This window comes from Alternaria triticimaculans (genome assembly GCF_023758025.1).
Source record: "Alternaria triticimaculans strain BMP 0046 chromosome Unknown scaffold_43, whole genome shotgun sequence".
NCBI lineage: Eukaryota > Fungi > Ascomycota > Dothideomycetes > Pleosporales > Pleosporaceae > Alternaria > Alternaria triticimaculans.
In genome coordinates this window covers 31,815-50,822 of record NW_026056000.1, presented here as the reverse complement: position 1 = coordinate 50,822, position 19,008 = coordinate 31,815, and the positions used below count along the sequence as shown (strand labels likewise).

The following is a 19,008-nucleotide window of genomic DNA, read 5'->3' as shown; positions in this document are numbered from 1 at the left end:
TATCACGTTAGTAGCATTACTGCCATTTGTGAAATCGGCATCGTAGCCGAAACTCAGGATTCTCGCGAGGCAGATATCTGGCTCGAGTGGCAGGAAGGTCAAGGGCCAGAAGAGTCCAGGGCTTTTGTGCTTCGACCAGGTCATACGGCTACTGCCACCAAGTCCATGGATAAAGACGATGTCGGCTTTATGTCCATTGTCTGGCGTGTATACCACGTTCAATCCCAAAGCTCCAGGGTCTTGGCCACCAGTCAAAGCCATGTGAGTGGGGGACGCGGACATCTGGGACGGCGAAGGAGTTGTCGAGTAGCGAACATCATCTTCCTGGTCTGGCAGGAGCAACGGGTCGACAACGCCTGATTCTCTCCTCCGGCTTCTCCCGCCCAGATTTCGGAAACTGAAAGGTCTCGAGAACTATACAATTGTTAAGAGTGCGATCTGGACATTCGTTCAATAGCACTTACCATCCCGGGCAAAGGTTGTCGCGAACAGTTGCTCGACCATCTTTGGATACGCGACAGCCGTGCTTAGAGATACTTTACTTGCGTGCGATGTCTGAGCCTCAAAGGGCTGACCGGTCGCATGTGGCATGCATCTCAGTCGCCGTTCAAGTTGGGGGCTGCATGCGGGGTAGTGTTTGTTCGTCTGGGAGTGTCAACACAGCTAATCAAAGTCGCGCAGCCCTGTCAATTAGGGCGCAGTCCTGGGGTCCATCAAATGGATGCCTGTAAAGTGACGTCTTTTGGAACCGGAAGGGAGGCGGATTTATCGATAATGATTAAGGGCGGGAGCGACGTCCCGCTCGTGGCTGCCGACCCGCGAATCATCTTACGTGCGGTGAACACCGAAGCTGCTCCCATGCCACCATCTCAGCATCCAACGTAAGCAGAAGATAACGTACCCGCATACAAGGCTTCCATCAGCTCTTGCCTCTGCTATTCGAGAGCCGATATATCATAAGTGCGGGGTCCCCTACCAGTAGTCGTGTGCTAGTCTTTCACATCCGCCATGATGGATGCATTAGAATGGGAAACCGAAATAGGAAGGACGTTCCGCATTCACCGGGCTGTGACTGGAGGTAGGCGTTCCTACAACCCCGACTTCAGATTTCGTACACTAAGCACTACTCATTAGCTATGCCTGGCGGTACCAGGATCATATCTGCAGAGCCTTGCGGTGTTTCTGCCTGGACGAAGACAGCAAAGATTGACGTGATACTCCCGGACCAAAGTTCAAAGACCTACTTCCTCAAAGTATGTCGTGGTAGAGTAAAAGGTATTTGTACTTGCTAACATATCGTTGCAACACAAAGTGCGCCACCGGCCAGGGCTCAAAGGCTCTTGTCGAAGGCGAGTACGAATCCGCATGCGCTATCAACGAGATAGTTCCAGGTCTGGTTCCTCGAGCGACAGGATGGGGAAAGTATCTAGATGGTAGCACCCAGGTCTATTTCTTCCTTGGGAACCATCACGACATGGACCTCGTGCCAGCCCCAGAACCGGCAAGCCTTGTGGAGAGAGTTGCCAAAATGCACATCGAAGGAAAATCTCCAAATGGCATGTTCGGATTCCACGTACCAACAGTGTGCGGCAAGTTTGTACGCACGACGAAATGGGAGAAGACCTGGGCGGCGTGCTTTACCAATTTGCTCAACGATGTGATCAAATATGACAACGAGACCAACGGTCCTTGGCCAGAGTTCGATGCTGCCTGCAAGCAGGTGATCGCTGTCGTTATTCCAAGACTCCTAGGTGCTCTCCAGTCGGATGGTCGAAGTATCGAGCCAGTGTTGATCCACGGCGATTTGTGGGAACAGAATGTTGGCATCGACATGGAAACTGGCGACACAATCCTGTTCGACCCCGGATGTATTTATGCCCATAATGAGATGGAATTTGGCACGTGGAGAGCGTCTTGGGCCTGTCACTTCAATTCTCCGATATACATGCGATTGTATCAGCGCCATATCGAACCGTCCGAGCCTGTAGATGAGTGGGACGACCGCAATCGACTTTACAGTATCCATATATATTTGAACGATTCCGCGGGCCATCCGGGTAGTATTTCGAGAGCTACGTAAGTATTCATCTGGGGCAGTGTAGACTCTAGCTAACGATTTCCAGAGCTTACAACGACATGTTGTACTTATGCGAGAAGTACGCACCGTTGGAGGGCCTAGGCACGTACCGTCCAGAGGATGACGTTAGCGTTACTGGTGCCTATATCGAACACGAGACCACGAAGATGAGCCATATGCATCATGCTGTGAAGGCTTGATTATCTGACGTGGAAGATATCGCGGAAGGAATTGATGTATAGCGTCAGGCTCGTAAACGGTGATGAGGAAAACGATGCGTCCCTGCCCAGGTGAGCTCGACGCGTTCGATGTGGGTCCGCGTCACGCGCTAGCCGGGGAAATCGGGGTGGCAGGTGCTGCCCACACGATATCGTCGAATCCTTTTAGCTTTCGCGCTTGCCTTTAACAAATCATCTTACAAGTTATCAGTTTCGAACTTTTCGGTTTCAACAGTACTCCCATCAAAAGAAAACATGCATTTAAGAAGAAGAAAAAGTTGCATAGAATTACATATCTCAACTACCAATTCCCAGCCCTAGACCCTACTGCCCCACAAAGAACAAGGCTAGAAAGTAACGAATTCAAGACGTTGATGAAAAGTGACTGACTACCGGAGCGATCCCGCTTTTCTCAAAACGCCTTCAAGGAAAACAAAAGCCACAAAAGGTCAAACGCCAGACCAAGATGAATGAGTGACATAGGAGATGCCAATGTTCCTAACCGCCAATCAGTTCCAACAAACGAGACATTCCAAGTGCTAATACAGAGCGCTAACTGTGCAGGCTCGATCAAGCCAAACGCTTCAATCGCAAAGGAAGGACAGCCACCTAGGCCTTAGCCTTCTTGGCAAGGTAGTATGTCAAGAGGTTCAAGTGCTGTTCCCTCGCGCCGGCAACAGCTTTCCAGAAGCCGCCGTCTTCCTTTGCGCCGTCGGAGCCGTTGATGCGTTCGTGGAGGGCGATGCAGAACTCGATGTCTGCTTTGCGTACGTCGGCGTCTTGGTCGTCCATGCAGCGTACGGCTAGTCTGCCTAGACGCGCAGTCTGTTCGGCGGACAGTGTGACGTTCTTGGCGCCGCTCATCTGCACGAGGGATGCGAGTGTGGTCAAGGCCATGGTTGTGGAGCGAGTCGACGCTTGGCCCGGTTGGGAAGAGACTGAGGACTTGGAGTTTGGCGAGGATGTTGGCGTCGATGCGGGTGTGTCTTCGATCATCGCAAGGACAGTATTGAGACAATCCAGAGTCTGTCCATACTTGACAATCTCATCTGCGGTCGCTTCGAGGTCGATAGCGATGTGAGATGTGCTTTCGTACTGTGCCTTTGTTTGCAGGATAGTGCGGAGGACGCGGGAGTAGTACTTCGAAGTCTCTTTGCGGTAGAGGGATAGCAACGCGCGAATTGTTGCTAGAGCCTGTACCTTTAGATTGACAGCTTTCATCTGAGGCGCCTTCAACTCGTGGACGGGTGCCTCAAGGAAATCCAGACATGCCAGTAATAGCCTGCCAAAGTTCTCGTCATTTGGTCCCCAGATTTCTTGGTTCGACTTGACCATGTCCTGCATGCGGCGGAACATGTGGGCTTCGACTGTGCGTCCTTCAATCTTTTTGATGCCGCTTGTGAGCAGCTGTCGGTTCTTCAGCACTTCAGCATCGTTTGTCTCGTAGCTTTGTGTGTGCAGGACGCTTCCTGTGCTGTTCGTCTTGTGGTGGCCGCGAGGGCGCTCTTCGTTATCGTTACCCATCATGACATCGCTTGTCATGCTTCCAGTACTTTGGCGGCGCTCGTTGCTCTTCTCGTTGATGGGAAGCTCCTCGAGGACCGGCTTTTCTGATCCATTCTCGACACGTGTGTGCTCCTCGCCAACAAATGGATCCTCAAACACTTGTACTTCGTCTCCGGCGTCGGTACCGCGAGTGCTTGGTCGATCTGGTGACCTCAGGCGTGGGCTGCGTGTCGAAGACCGTAGGCTAGCACTGTCTAGGTGCCCCATAGACTTTGGACTTCTTAGCGCTGCAGCACGAGGGCTGGGTATCGGCAGTCGACCGATGGACTTTCTCGGCTTCGGTGGCGTGTCATGTGTGGATTGTGTCGTTGGTTTCGCAAGGTTAGGAATGACCATGGTAAAGTTGTCTTCATCTCCCACATCCACAGCCTCATCGTCTCCAGCTACACTTCCACCCAGGCCGTTCCTTTGTCGAAACGGTATGGTACCTGCGTCATGCTGGCTTTGTGATCGAACCCAAGGCTTCACCATCGATAGGTCCTCCTCTTTTGCTGGGCTCACAGCCGGGCTCTCGCGACGAGAGCTCGCACTAGGAGACTTGCCATGGGCAATGGGTTGGCCAATCCTTGATTTGGGCCGCGCCGGACTAACTTGCGGGCTATTCTGTGTTTGCGCACGCGGCCTTGAGCTGCTCTTCGGTACAGCAGGCTTCTTGGTCGCCGTTGGAGCAGGTGTCTTCTCTGGAGTCATGTTGGGCGTGCTCTTTCCTGGTCGTCGGACAGCATATGGATCCGCGGTCGCTGGTCGGTTCAACTCTGGTCGGCGGACCGGCCGACGGACTGTGCCCGACATCAAGGAGCCGGTACCTGTGGAGTTCTTCAGCGCTGACTTCGTTGACTCTCCGGACATGGCAGAGGGTGGTCGCGCCGGACCCGAAGAAGCCGTGGAAAGGTTCGACGTTGTTCTCGCGCCCAAAGACTTGGCCGATTGCGATGTTGGCACTGGTGTATAACTAGCAGCAGCAGAGTTGGGGCGTTCGGGGACACCTTTCGCGGCCGCTAGCTTTGCTCTCCTCTGTTCAGCAATCTTCTCCTTCAGGGCACTCCGCGAGGCGCCCGGGCCTATCGATTTCGAAAACGAAGCTGCGCTTGTCGTGGACGAGGGGGCTGAGCCGTTCGGGTTGTTGGGGTCCTTTTCGAGTGCGGTCTTTTCTCGCTTGTCGAGCGTATCGAACATCCTGGAATCTGTGTTAGTGACTGATGATGCCTCCACGTAGTCAAACTTACTTCTCGGCCCTCTGAGGCCATACTAAAGCGTACGTCCAGTAGGCGCTTCGGTAGGCCTCACGCACCTTGGGGTTAGCGTCCGTGACACCTCTTCGGATCAAGGTGTCCAATGTTTCCAGCCCTCCTGAATGTTCGATGTGTGAGGTGTGCCTCTTGATCAGAGTTTTAGCCCAGGTGGCAGAGTGGGTTCGGGGTTGCACGTTCTTGTCTTGTGAGGCCATGGCTACGTGCTGCAATACGCGACTGTTATACGACACGCTCTGGAAAATGGTGTCTACTGTAACGGCTCCGTTCTGCGCTGCGATGTTCTTCGTAGCACCGCACATCTTGATGAAAGATTGCAGGAGAATCTCAACCCAGGGGTCGATCGCAGAGCCGAGTGTCTTTGCAAGCTCCTGAACCAGCAGGCAGCCGTTGGTAGACATGGTTGTTCGAAGCGAGTTGGCGACCTTGAGGATACCGTCTAGGAGCGATTTGATGCCGGCGATGAAAGTTGCGTGGAACTCATGAGGCGCGTTGCCCTTGAGTATACGTCTCAACTTTGTGCAGTTCTTATCTCTTGCCAGCCAATTGCCCTCGCTCTCCTTGCCTTCGTAGCAGGGCGCCATGTCGCGGAACACGTCGTCGAGCTCGCGCTGTGTGTAGATGTGTATGGGGTCCATGACGACAACCTCGACCGGGGGAGGCTGCTCATCCGCAAAGCTCTCTGCCAAGCCGACGTCGGGTTGCAGCGTCTGGGCGCGTTTGGATACGATGGGTCGGGCGACGGGGGCGGGTGGTTGCGCAGGCGCGACTTCCACGCTCTTAGCCATGGCGTCGTCGTCGAGGTGGGAGGTGATGTAGGTGGCAATGGCTTTCCGGACATTCAGGGCCACGAGCTGCTTCTTAAGGTTGGCTTTGGCGTGTTCCGGAGCGTGTCTGTCGTGATGTCAGTTGCTACCATGGTGCAGCATATCCGCCAATGGACGTACCCAAAGAGCTCCACAACCGCCTTCTTCGCCGTGTCGCGCACGGCGGGATCCGCGTCTTCGCAGTTTGCCACGAGCTGGTTGGAGTAGCTCTTGAAAGGGAGCCCTTCGCTCTTGTTCATCTGTCGTCACCCAAGCGTTAGAACATTTTCGCGCCTGCCCGATGCGCTACGGGGGACCAACCTTGACCACCCACAACATGGCGGATTCTTTGGCGCGCGGGTTTGTGCTCTTGATGGCATCGTGTATCAGCGCGTCAATCTCCATGGAGCACAGGTAGTGCAGGTCGGCCAGAATCTGCGAGGCGGCGCTGCGGTGGCTTTCGCGCCCATCGCCCAACTTGTCGGCGAGGATGGAACATAGTATGGGCGACTGTGACGTAAGAATCGACGTCTCCTTCTGCAGTTGCAGGCGCTTGATGAAGTGGCTCAGCGTCGAGAAGCCCGTGGACACGAGCGCGGCCGAGGTGGCGGCGGTGCAGGCGATGCGGATGCACTCGAAGATAGGAGCCTGACAACTTTCAGGGACCCGGTTGTGCTTGATGCTCGACTTGAGCGTGCTGAACAGGGCCAGGCGCGACTGGACATCGGTCGACGGCTTCTGGAGTGCCTTGAGCAGGTCCGACGTCTCTTTCTCCATCGTGGGCGCAAATTGGCCCTTTGTCGCAAAATAATCCGGCAGCGGTAGAGGCGGGGTGGTTTGTATATGTTGTGAGAGTTGTTTACGGCGGGCAGCCATCCCCGTTCACGCTAGACCAGTGTCCGAGCAACCGTGCGCTTGACATGCCGCACTGCCGCTACCCCAGGGGCGCACGGCGATCCACCCTCGAAGCTTCCAGATGAATGCGAACAGCTGGTCAGGACGTGTCGCTTATTCCAATTGCAAGGCTGCTTTGATCTTCACGTCACATTGTACATCAGATGGCCTGCCCGAAACTTCCTTCTTTGCCACGTCATAAAGCGCGACAACACCACCGTAAATCACTCAAGCGGGGCCAGCCATGACAAAGTGATAGGCCGTTGCGCCGGATGCGCGGGCTGCACTAGAACAAGAGCATTAACGTTTCGAGAGGAGCCGAGTCAAAACAACAACAGATAATGAGCGAGCGATTCATTTCATTGTACAGATGATCTTTACGGGTTTAGGTAATGACAGCCTTCTCTTTGTCCGACGAAGCCGATCATGGCATCTAAGCGTCCTTGTTCTGGGCGTTCCTTTCATCCCAGACACCGACGGCCTCCTCAGCTGCCTTGACACCGCTGAGAGCCATAGCGCCAAAGGTAGGTCCCATGCGGTTGGCGCCATCAACCTCGCTGAGTTCCATGCCGCCGACGATCAGACCAGGCACAACCTCGCGGGTGCGCTTGACAATGGCATCTTCGGCGGTGCGCATGTCGAGGCCGCGCATGCCACCGAGCTTCTCAATCTGCTGCATAGACACGAGGCGCTTGACGGAGAAAGCGCCGAATGGGCCGTCGTGGCCGGTGGTTGAGATGACAAGAGGTGCATTGATGGTGTTCGGGTCCATGCAAGACTGGTCTGTAAACAATTAGTAAGAGCCGAGAAAAAGAAAGGAAGGCTAGAGCATACCGTCGTGGTGCATAGAGACGAGAGTCCAGTTGGTGACAACACCAGCGATGCGGACGGCGTTGGGGTCGCTGGAGGTAGGAGCCGGACGGGTGATGAGGTCCTCGACAGCCGTCGCGTTGAACAGCTTGACGTTGGGGAACTGCAGGACCTTGGACAGCAAGGTGGACGTGAAGAGCGCGGCATGCTTGACAACGACGAAGTCACCTTCGTCCTCGTAGGGGACGCCGATCTCGTTCAAGAAGAGCTCCGCAGGCTTGCGCATGACCATGGCGCTGAAGAGCTGGCCACCGAGCCAGGCACCACCACCGGGAGCAACGCCAGCTTCGACGATGGCAATCTTGAGGTCAGGACGCTTGGTGGCGAGCGTGTAAGCGGCAGACAGACCGCATGAACCCGCACCGACGATGACAATGTCCGACTCAGCGTAGGTGTCAAGGTCGTTGAAGTAGCGGCGGGTCATGGCACGAGACACCTGCGACTCGCGGATAGGGGCGAAGGTGAACTTCTCCCACTTGTTCTCGAGCTCAGCGACAGTCTTGGCCTGGCCGTTGAAGGCAGCCTTGACGGCGAGATCCTTTTTGATGCCCATGTCGTTGCTAGCAACGGGAGTTTCGAAAATGGCAGCGGGGGGAGACATGTTGAAAGGGGTTCAAGGGTCGAAATCTGCGAATTGTTAAGTCTGTTCCACGCAGGGAGAGACAGAGCAGAGCATGATCCTTTTCGCAGGTATTATCCTGATCAAGTTCGAAACCGTATAATCTCAGAACGAATCCAGCAGGGCCCGACTGCCACACTGAAGTAGAGGCACTACCATAGCATGGAAGACGGACACTGCTAGAAACGAACACCGGTTCATGCAGTATACTTAGCTGTAAAAGTACCTATGTGACTTGAGGACAACGCCCACGTGCGGAACATGTTCTGCATCGTGGCTGCCATACTTGGTCGTGACGAGTATCTGCATGGGGGTTAGCCATTGCGCTTGAGTACCTTGAAGCAGTGGATGAGTACGGATACTGAATAACTTGGACTTTGCAAAGATGTTTAAACTGTTGTAGGAAAAAGAAAAGAGAAGGGGCAGGTTAGAGGAGAGGTTTAAATATTCCAATGTGCCCCGCCACCTCGTCCACGAATATCCTCAGTCATCCGTTGGGGCGGGGTAGCTCTTGCTGTCTGCATATGAAGTGCTCGAATACAGAAGGACCCACTGTATTGTACCGCGTCCGGACCCATGTGTTCATCACCGCGGAGTATTTTATTCGTGAGAACGGTATGTGGTGACAGGGTCCTGCATTAGTAGGCCTAATTGGGACGCAGCTCTGCGCAGTAATACATCATTAGCAAGAAGGACCGACCCACCAGACGGGAAAATTGAGGACCACACATGCTCGTGTAATTGAAATATCACCGCGAGAGAGCGTGATTCGAGGAAGTGACCGGCTAATGTTGCGGAACTTCCAAGGTTGTCGTTCCTGCCTGTTAGCGTTGGTGTTGCTCAAGACGAGGTGCTTGGCATTACGACGTTCTGTTTGGAAGGCACCACCACAACATGATACTTCCACAGCTGTTCCTAGTGGCACTCTTTGCTAATGTGACAATACAGCAGCGTACGCGCAAAGGTATGATGATCGTGCAGTAGGAGTTGATACTGCAGGGGATGTGGAAGTATATCTATTTCAGTCTCAGACCTGCTTCGGACTTTTGACGAACCTTAGTATATCACGATATCTAAGTTAACAAATCGATAAGTTCTCTGGAACCAGTCATATGGTAACCCATGCTGCCGAACGGGCTGGTAAACTTAATCGTGTACCAAAGGTAGGGTACTATGATACTGACTCAATAAGGTTGATCGAGACCCGCTCAGCGATGAAGATAAGGTTGAGACGGGCAGCGGCAGCCGAACTCGAGTCAACACAGAGGCAAGGCAGAGCCTGGTTGCCTGAATTTTCAGGTGGTGATCAAACGTAGTGGCGGACCGCAGCGGACGGTACAAGCATCCGAGGTAAAGCTGTGTAGGTGGCACGACGACACATGTCAAACAGCCTTGGTGTTGCGACAGGCGTTGATGAGACAGACGTGCGGCAACTGTCTTCGGATGCGTGATACGTGGTGCCTGGTGTTGTCTGGAAGTATGCCTCGTACGGGTAGAAGAGGCGTTGTTAATGGTCGAGCGCGAATCGCGGTTGGGCGCTGACTCTCGAGGCGGGCAGATCAGCAGGGTGGTTCGGATCGATGAAACGTGTCTGTGTGCGCCTCGTTATTCCCGTTTGTTTCAGGATCGTGGCAGAAGGATTCCGAGGGGAGCAAATGCCGATTGGTAAGTATTTTCCGACGTGTATAGGATGATGCAAAGTAGTTGGGTACCTTGGCGATGGATGCACGCGAGGATCGGCTGAGTGGAAATGCTCAGGAGTCCAACGAACGAGATGTTGATGGCGTGGTTCCTGTGCAACATTGGCTCTGGTGAGCACAGGCGGTATGATAGGGCCTAACTAGCGTCTGGACGTCGAGCGTGTTCGAAATAGAGACACGGGTGTTTTGCGGGGAATGAACGCGTCCTTCAATCTCTCGAGGGCGACCGCACGTTCCGATAGGATGGTGCGCTGACCCGGCATTGGACTCTGAAACAAGCGGATGATATTGTAAGCTGTGCGAATATTTATCTGGCTGCGAATTGTTAATGTATTGGTAGGTCAAGAAAGCGGCCGCGTTCCTGCATGATCTAATGCTAGACATGTGTGCAGCGCAGATGACGGGCATGTGCTGATGGAGGCGCTTCAGGGGAAAGGGCTCAGATTGCGTCAGCTATTTTGAGGATTGGGAGGATTGAGGGATGAGTTCCAATTAGTGCGGGAGAAGCGATATTATTAATTGAGCTCGTGATGCGGGTGATGACCACATGGCGTCTTGGAGGTGGTCAGAAAGACAGGAGGTTCAGAGCTACATGCGCCACGCGCGGTGTGAGCTGGGCTGAGGACTGGTACAAAGAGACTACCTGAATCAAGAGGCGATTCACGAGTGCCGGCGTTTACAAATGATAGCCCTAGGGTGGTCAGTTGTGCAGTGAACGGGCCGTTGTCAGAGGAAGGGGCCCTGGAGCGCACGATCTGCGATGGCGTGTGCTTGGCAGGGCCTCTGCAGACGTCGTAATAGCGCGGTGGAGCTGGAGTCGCAGCCCGGTCTCGAAAGCTGACCACCTTGGGCCTGCGCCGTGCGAGTGTTTGGAATTCCATGGTCGTGTTCCCATGTGCGGCACATGCTGGCAGCCGTGGTAGAGGCGCTTAGCAAGTCTATCAAAAGTCCATCAAAAGTCCAGCTAGGGGCCAGAGGACACGCGCAGAGGCTGGATTAGGCTTTCACTCTTTACATCGCCGTGGTCCCCTGGTCGTGGCCGCCGCATGGATTTGTCTGCCGCGTATCTTTCCAGACCCTGACCAGGCACTAGCCCGCCCATTGGCTCTGCACCTCCACACCACCACGACGCCGCTGCGAGGTGCGCCTGTCTCGTCGACCAACCTAACTGCCCTGGGCCCTCGTCGCGCACAGAAGCCGTTCGCCAGTGCACCGACGCCGCTGCTGGTCGTCGCCTTTGCTTTTGCGCCGTTGGCACCCACGCCCTCCTCGCCTTGCACTGTAGTCTGCATTGTAGTCTGTGGTGCTAGCAACTTTGGGGATCGCCCAGACGACGAACCACTGAACACGCCCACGCCCTGCCAGCTGCCAATTGTCCCTCCGAGCACGACACGGCTCCGGCGCCGACTGCACGCCCGCCCTCGCGCTGCCCGCCAGCATTGCTCCTGCTGCTTCACCGACACGCATATTTCTAGCCCGCCATGGAGAGCCCGACCGGCTATCCAGAGTCTCCGATCGACGACGAGGTCGTGTATCCGTGCAAGGGATGCGGAGAGGTATGAGCCGCTGCTACCACAACTCCCTGCCTGCAATCGCTCATAGCAGTCTAGATCCTCGAGGAAGGCAAGGCCTTCGAGCTCGGTATGCTTCCCCGCTGAGCCAACACCACTACCACCATCGCGCCTTCCTCCCACCGCCTATGCCAACCACCTGCCGAGGATGTACATGCTAACATTGCCTAGCCGGAAACCGATGGCACATCGACTGCTTCCGCTGCAACACGTGCGGTACCCTCCTCGATTCGGATGCGAACCTGCTGCTGCTCGGCGACGGCTCCCTGATATGCAACAACTGTACATATAGCTGCAACCACTGCGGCAACAAGATCGAAGATCTGGCCATCTTGACTGGCGACCAGGCCTTCTGTGCCAACTGCTTTCGGTGCAGGAATTGCAAGCGCAAGATCGAGAACCTGCGCTATGCCCGCACCTCGCAGGGTATCTTCTGCATGTCGTGTCATGAGTCGCTCATGGCTCGACGGCGCAAGAAATCCAAAAAGCCGCCCTCAGTGGCGCCCAAGGTGGACAAATCGCTGCCTGCTCTGCCTCCCCACGAGCAGAACCAGTCCACCTTCACCCCAGACCTGGATACGCCATCCGACATCTTCTCGGAGCCCACCACGACCGACGTATCTCCCAGACCTCCTCAGCCGCGCCGGGGTGATTCGTCGTCAAACTTTAGGCGCGATGCCTCACCAATTGGGGATACTGCACGAAGGGGTATGAAATCCACATGGCCTACATCATGCTCACACATAGCTGACCTAGCCACAACTACAGACAATACCACACTTCCAGCAACAACATACAACAAGGACAGCGCGCGTTCAGAGCTGGTAGACAACGGCGACGACGGCATCCTCCTCCCCTTCGCTCTCGATCCCAACCCTGCGCCCGGTCCATCCCCGCTCGGCCGACCTATCAGCAGATTCAATGACCGAACGCTGGGAGCCAAACCGACCGGAAGCGGTGACAGCAAGAGCGGGCGCGATTACTTTAGTAGGCCCACTGGCGATCATCGCGAGAAGCTGAAGGAGAATGGCTCTCGAGAAGCCTCCAAAGAGAGACGCCAGACGCAAACACAGAGCCCGCACATCGCCTTCCAAGAGAAAGGCAGGCAGCCTTCGGATACACTGGTCGAGACACTTAGGAAGAAGAAGGACATATCCAACGAATCTCCTGCCGCTGAGCCTCGGTCAAGGAGTCAGCACGCTTCTCCCGCCCCTTCAGGTCCAGAACCCTTCAAACTACAGGATGTACCCAAGAACAAGAAGGCGGAGGCCAAACGCAAGGACTCCGACGACACGCCATCACCGCAACCGCAGCAACAGCAACAGCAGCAGCCGTCTTCTTCCAAGAACGACATCATGTCTGCGCGGCTGAGTCGTCCCCTCATCGAGCCAACCTTCACTAGCTCACCACCACTTGGCTCGCAAGATTCACCGCAGACCTCAGAATCGTCGTTCGGTTCCAATCTTCCGCTAGAAAGACCTGCGCGTGGTGATTCGCTCAAGGCTTCAACCCTCAAGCCTTCAGCCCCGATCTCACGAAACGAGAGGGCCCCATCACCCACCACACCGACTCTAAGCCATCCAGAGCGAACATCATCTACCAACACAGCCAGTGCGAACCTCAACGCCGGACTTGGCATACTCAGTCCTTCGGATTCGCCAGCCTCCAAAACTCCATCGGACCCTCCAGTTCTCCCCGCACGTTCAGGTGGACGGCCAGCCCCGCCCTCGACCGACACTTTCACATCTCCACGCGCACCCCCGCAACCACCTGCCATTCAGCAACACAAGACGAGCGACTCCATCAGCAGTGCCCAAAGCGAAGCATCCCGAGATGCATATGGAGCTGGTGGCCTTCCTCGATATAGCGCCCAGGGCGATTTCTCCATGGATGAGGATTTCGCGCGTTTGCTTGGAAGCCAGGATGGAAGAGATGAAAAAGACAACGGGGTGTTCAGGAGAGTTTCGAACGCTGTGTCCAAGCATGGGCGCAGTTTCAGTGATCGTGGTTCAGTCACATCACGAGGTCACAAAAAATGGCCTACGAACGGCTCCATCGACATTAGCAGCCCGACAGTTGCCTCGCCCGACACTAAAGAGGAAGGCGTCAACCTGCGCAACGAGCTGCGCCGCGCCCAGCAGCGGATCGCTGAGCTGGAGGCCGAGAAGAACGGCCTACAAGAATCGATGCATAGTGCGGCCGACATCAGACAGGCAAACACGGTTCTGCGAGAGAAGCGAAACACCATGGCTGTCTTGGATACGCAACGTGAGATGGTGATCCGCGAGCTTGAAATCATGACTGAACACCTCAAGCACGCTAAGAGCGGCCAGGGCAATGTTGAGATCGGTCAGCTCAAGTCAGACATTCTCAAAGACTTTGCAAACTCGTTGCAGAAGCTCAAAGACAATCTGGGAAATCAAATAGAGGACCTGATCACGAAGAGATCGGAGTTGACGGAGGAGATCTCGAACCTCATTCAGATGAAAGACAAGGGTTTCCAAGAGTACGAATCGCTCACGGCCGCTAACACTAGACTTTCCGCCATGAACAGGGACCTGGTAGACAACATCCAGACCAACCTCAAAAACAACAAGAAGAGTGGACAGAACCTTGATGTTGCTGCCAATGGCCTTGGCATATACAACGCGCAGCACAAGGGCGGCAAATCAGAAGTATCCGTGGATGCACCAGTAATACCGCATGATCACTCCTATGCCAATCTCGACGATGGCGAGGCGACCGTCGCGCAGCCGCAAGTCGTTAACATTAGGAAGACCGGAAAACCCACCAAATTCTCTACCTGGAAGAAGGGCGGACAAGCCATTACAAAGAACGTCACCAAGGGCTTCAAGGGAGCATTCGGTTCAGAGCAGAAGCAGGAGGACTACAACGTCAAGGTCATTGGCACTCCTTACGGCTCTGTGCACTCTGGGCCCGACATTGCAGCCATGTCCATGTCGAGTTCCATCAAAAGCCGGGATACCATGGACCAAGGAACCCCGCGAGGCTGGTTCGGTGGAAAGCCTGGCAACGTTAGACCAGGCGGCCCGCCCCAAGGCTTTAGGCCCATGCAGAACATCAACAACAGCACCACTAATCTGGCTGCCGCCGACGCCAGTACCGTGCTATTCGGGTCTGACCTGACAGCACGATGCGAGTTTGAACGACAGATGATTCCACGCATCGTCAGCAGATGTATCGAAGAGGTCGAGCTTCGCGGCATGGACGTGGAAGGTATCTATCGTAAAAGCGGCGGTACCTCTCAGGTGAACCAAGTGCGCAGTGGCTTCGAGACGGACACCGAGCACGACATCTCGGACCCAGATCTCGACATTCACTCCGTCACTTCTGCGCTGAAGAACTACTTCCGCAGGCTCCCTGTGCCGCTGATCACATACGATGTCTATGATCAGTTCCTTGAAGCTGGCCGTAAGTTCATACTATCCGACAGCAGATCAAGTGCTAATGATTGTACAGAACTTGAAGAGCCGACTGCTCAGTCAAGAGCTTTGTCTGCCGCTGTGAACGAAATTCCCAAGGCTCATCGTGATACCTTGCAATTCCTCGTGTTCCATCTGTCGCGGGTCATACAGCACGCCAGTGACAATTTGGTAAGTACACACAATAGATGTTTGACGTGTACTATGACTAATACGTGAATAGATGACACCACTCAATGTCGCTGTCGTTTTCGCGCCAACCATCATGCGGCCTATGGACATCCAGCGCGAACTCACCGACGTGCAACAGCAGCGTGTCGCCGTGCAAGCGCTTCTGGAAAACTACAAAACAGTTTTCGGTGATGAATAAAGTGAGCGCAACGCCCACAAAAACTCGCAAGGGCAATCGAAGGCGCCCAAAATTTCTGTTATATCGTTTCCATTCTTCAACATGTGTATCTACAGCGGGCGTTACGGGCCCGATCTCCAAGAGCTTGTTTGTCCTTGTCGTCGTGTATCATACGAATCTGCACACAGTTTTGGAACTTATCTGTATCGAGGTCCGTGAGGCGTGTATCGATGGCTACGATGGAGATTGTGTTTATACCCTTGGGGCTTTTTGCTTGGTCATCTAAGCGAAGTCAGCGATATATAATGAATTCTTGAGACTGTTGTTCTTGTATTCATTCGGTCCAGATCATTCACATGCTCCACATGGATGTGCTGTTCCTGTGCTTGGCGCTTTCGCTACGTCGCCGCTAACGCGCTCAGGATGACGTCGGTCACCGCCCACTAAGCGAACTGGCATGTGAGGGAGCCTGTTTCCGGTCTCACACGATCGCCCATTGACTTCGCAGCTTCCCGGTACCCATCGACTGATCTGCAAACCTCACATCAACCCTTGCGACAGCACTTTTTTCACTTCTCTATCCAACCACCACTACCCCTCATACATCATGTCTTACGCAGAGATGGCCGCCAAGGGCCCCAAGCAGAGCCCCGAGGAGGTGAGTTAATGAAGAGCGCTTGCAATGTGTGCCAATGCTAACTTGAAGACAGGCGTAAGTCACCCCGTTCATTTGGATGGAGTTTAACCCTCCGACGTCAGCTTTGACGATGCATGACGGCACCCTGTGTTGCATCTTGGTCAAAATACAAGACCTGTGTTCTGGGGCATGAAGCTGCTAGAGTTGTTCTGACGTAGCATTGCAGTCGCGCCCCCGCCCAACCTGAGATCGAGCACGCTTCCGACGACAGCGTACACTCCCTTGTCGATGTAGACAGCCCACATATCTCCTCGGTTCCCTCTGACTACGAGTCGCAATCCGTCAAGACCGACACGCAAGCCGAGCGCATGGAGCGTGAAGAGGAAATCAAGGAAGAGGCCAAGCACATCAAGGACCGCGCTGCGGCAAAGAAGGAGGCAGCTAAGGACAAGATGAAGAAGAACGCCGACAACCCGGTCGTGCTGAGCAACGCAGTTGGTCTTGCCGTTGTCGGTGGCATCGTTGGATTCGGCGCATACAGGCAGTATGCCCGCGGCGAGCTGACCGGCAAGGTCGTCGCGGCCTGGGCTGCTGTCATTGGACTGTTCGGCGTTGGAGACTACTACGTCAGCCAGTACGTTGTCCAAATAGAAGTGCTCTGATGGCACGTGTGCTAACATTCGCAACAGGTACTTCTTCAAGCGCAACCCCCCTAAATAGACGTGCTGCCTGATCGCTTTGTTCAAATTTGCACTCTACTTCAATAGCACCTCGTACGACGGAATCATGCTGAAATCTTGATCATCTGGACTGTACCGATTTGGCTATGTTGTCTTCTTCTTTTCCGCGGTACCATACAGCAAGCAAGGGGTTCTCTACTCGGTTTCGGTCTTGAGGCGAGATGCCTTCATGAGTCCACTTCTGTATATATGAGGTCACGTTCAATATACCCGTTCAGACATCATCTTGACCATATACAAGCCATTCATATTACGCATGAAATTTTGAACGATTCGCGACTGCGTCCTGATTATCATGTCGGATGTACTTGGGATGATGCCCAGAATTCTCGGAAGTTCCACCACGTGATCCGAGTTCTCCAGCCACGCAGATCCCTGCTCCTTCCGCTTAGAAATGCAGGTCCCATAACTTTTACGTAGTGACGACACTTCCGTGTACCGTTGACATCCGCCACGTCTCTCTCTTTGCATCTCTTTCCTGTTTCACATCTTTTAGCATCATGTTCCGTGCAGCCCCACGGTTAATTGCGCGTCCAGCGCTGCGAGCCGCGCCACTACGGGCTGTCGCGCCGGCCAGGCGGTACTTGAGCACCGCACCACCATCACAAAAGTCGAGAAGTTTCAAGAGCTTGGTTGCTAGGCTGGGTGTTGCCGGAGCAATTATATACTATTACAACACCACGGATGTTTTCGCAGAGGAGCCAAGACGTATGTTCAGACGCCAATGGACGGACGAATTGAACCAGAGTAGCTGATCCTGCCTCAGAACTTGTCCAACCCCTCCCAGAAACCGAAGTTGAATCCGAGCACCTCCCCACCATCGAATCCATCTCCGAAGAGCGCAAGCGACGACAAGCAGTACAGGCACAACTCGAGGCCCAGAAGCAAAAAGAGGCTGAGCGCGCACAACAGAATGCGAAGCCTTCAGAAGATGGCCAGGGTGGCATAGAAGGACTCGAGGAAGAGGCAGACCAACAGGGCGCATTCAACCCGGAAACAGGCGAGATCAATTGGGATTGCCCATGTCTAGGAGGCATGGCTCATGGCCCTTGTGGTGAGCAGTTCAAGGCGGCATTCAGCTGCTTCGTGTACTCCACCGAGGAGCCCAAGGGCATGGACTGCATCGATAAGTTCAAGTACGTCCACACTAGACAGCAGAGCCGTAACAGGCCTGCACAGTTTACGTTTGAACAAATAGCTGACAAAACTCAGGGACATGCAAAACTGTTTCCGCGAATACCCCGAAGTCTACGGCTCAGAGCTAGATGCCGACGCCGACGACGAAGACGACATGACCGCCTCGCCCGAAAACCCATCCAACCCCTCCAGCGCGCAACAAGACTCCTCATTACAACCCTCCACCAACGACCACGCCGCCTCAGCCAAGGGAAAGTTCTCTGGTGAACGCAACTCGAAACCCCACACACCAGAAAACAGCCTAGTTCCTGAGGAATACAAGCCAAACGCCAAACACAACCCCGTCAACGACGCAAGGGGGGACATGAGCAGCTTGGATAGCGAGAAGGAGAAGGAGAAGAGCAAGCAGAAGCCAAAGGGCGAGAGCGACACCGAGAGGGCGAATAAGGCGAGGGCGCAGGTCAAGAGCCAGGAGCCTGTTAGCGAGAGTGAGAGTATGGTGCCCAAGGCTAGTCATGATGCGAAGTGATAGGGGAACAGGAAAGCTGGAGAGGAAGTAGAGAAGTTCTGAGAGACGAGTGATGTATGAGGAGATGATGGCATTGTATTATATAGTTACGTGTACAGCATGTTTGAAGAACTAAGGGGGGCATTTAGACAGTGGTGTTCAACGCTTCTCTGCTACTGACGAAAATCATGTACAGTATATATAGTTTCAACCAAACGTTCAAGCAACATGCACATCTAAAGGATCTTCTGCTGAGACATCAGGCGACGTTCACATCAAAGATTCTGGCTCTAAGAAATGAGATTGCAATCGTTCTTGATAATAGAAACTACTTGTACAGCAGGCACTCCCGCCTACCAGAAAAGAAAAAACTTGAACACATCGGACCATTTGTAGCATAATCTTAGTTCCGAATAAGCGTAGGTACCAACTCATTGTACGCCAGAAAACACCCCTTTGAGAGCAACAACCACATATCCCCAAGTCGATTCAGCGCATCATGCTATCCTGACGTTTGTGGTCTTCACCGTGTCCGTTGTGAGGCTTACGATCGACACGTGAGTCACACTGTCCCAAGTCCTCACTACCAATGGCACCTGTCTGTTCTTCCTTTGTTTCAATGC

At 54.2% G+C, this 19,008-nt stretch overlaps 6 protein-coding genes across 6 annotated transcripts; 4 read left to right on the top strand and 2 right to left on the bottom strand.

The window, feature by feature from the left end:
- Positions 1-1,528: 1,528 nt before the first annotated feature.
- Positions 1,529-2,277, top strand: J4E78_010951 (uncharacterized protein; the record flags this gene model as incomplete). Its single annotated transcript, XM_049371525.1, has 2 exons — positions 1,529-1,854; positions 2,124-2,277. 2 exons carry the CDS (start codon positions 1,529-1,531, stop codon positions 2,275-2,277), a joined length of 480 nt encoding a protein of 159 aa, XP_049216752.1.
- A 627-nt stretch (positions 2,278-2,904) lies between these two features.
- STU1 (suppressor of tub2 mutation) lies at positions 2,905-6,694 on the bottom strand (the record flags this gene model as incomplete). The annotated part of the gene is made up of 4 exons (XM_049371524.1): positions 2,905-5,038; positions 5,088-6,005; positions 6,059-6,177; positions 6,239-6,694. 4 exons carry the CDS (start codon positions 6,692-6,694, stop codon positions 2,905-2,907), a joined length of 3,627 nt encoding a protein of 1,208 aa, XP_049216751.1.
- A 550-nt stretch (positions 6,695-7,244) lies between these two features.
- J4E78_010949 (uncharacterized protein) lies at positions 7,245-8,282 on the bottom strand (the record flags this gene model as incomplete). Its single annotated transcript, XM_049371523.1, has 2 exons — positions 7,245-7,594; positions 7,646-8,282. 2 exons carry the CDS (start codon positions 8,280-8,282, stop codon positions 7,245-7,247), a joined length of 987 nt encoding a protein of 328 aa, XP_049216750.1.
- Positions 8,283-11,481: 3,199 nt separating this feature from the next.
- Positions 11,482-15,384, top strand: J4E78_010948 (uncharacterized protein; the record flags this gene model as incomplete). Its single annotated transcript, XM_049371522.1, has 6 exons — positions 11,482-11,556; positions 11,611-11,641; positions 11,743-12,279; positions 12,340-15,003; positions 15,052-15,185; positions 15,238-15,384. 6 exons carry the CDS (start codon positions 11,482-11,484, stop codon positions 15,382-15,384), a joined length of 3,588 nt encoding a protein of 1,195 aa, XP_049216749.1.
- Positions 15,385-15,970: 586 nt separating this feature from the next.
- J4E78_010947 (uncharacterized protein) lies at positions 15,971-16,720 on the top strand (the record flags this gene model as incomplete). Its single annotated transcript, XM_049371521.1, has 3 exons — positions 15,971-16,021; positions 16,219-16,634; positions 16,690-16,720. 3 exons carry the CDS (start codon positions 15,971-15,973, stop codon positions 16,718-16,720), a joined length of 498 nt encoding a protein of 165 aa, XP_049216748.1.
- A 520-nt stretch (positions 16,721-17,240) lies between these two features.
- On the top strand, positions 17,241-18,406 carry J4E78_010946 (uncharacterized protein; the record flags this gene model as incomplete). Its single annotated transcript, XM_049371520.1, has 3 exons — positions 17,241-17,448; positions 17,507-17,876; positions 17,953-18,406. 3 exons carry the CDS (start codon positions 17,241-17,243, stop codon positions 18,404-18,406), a joined length of 1,032 nt encoding a protein of 343 aa, XP_049216747.1.
- Positions 18,407-19,008: the final 602 nt, after the last annotated feature.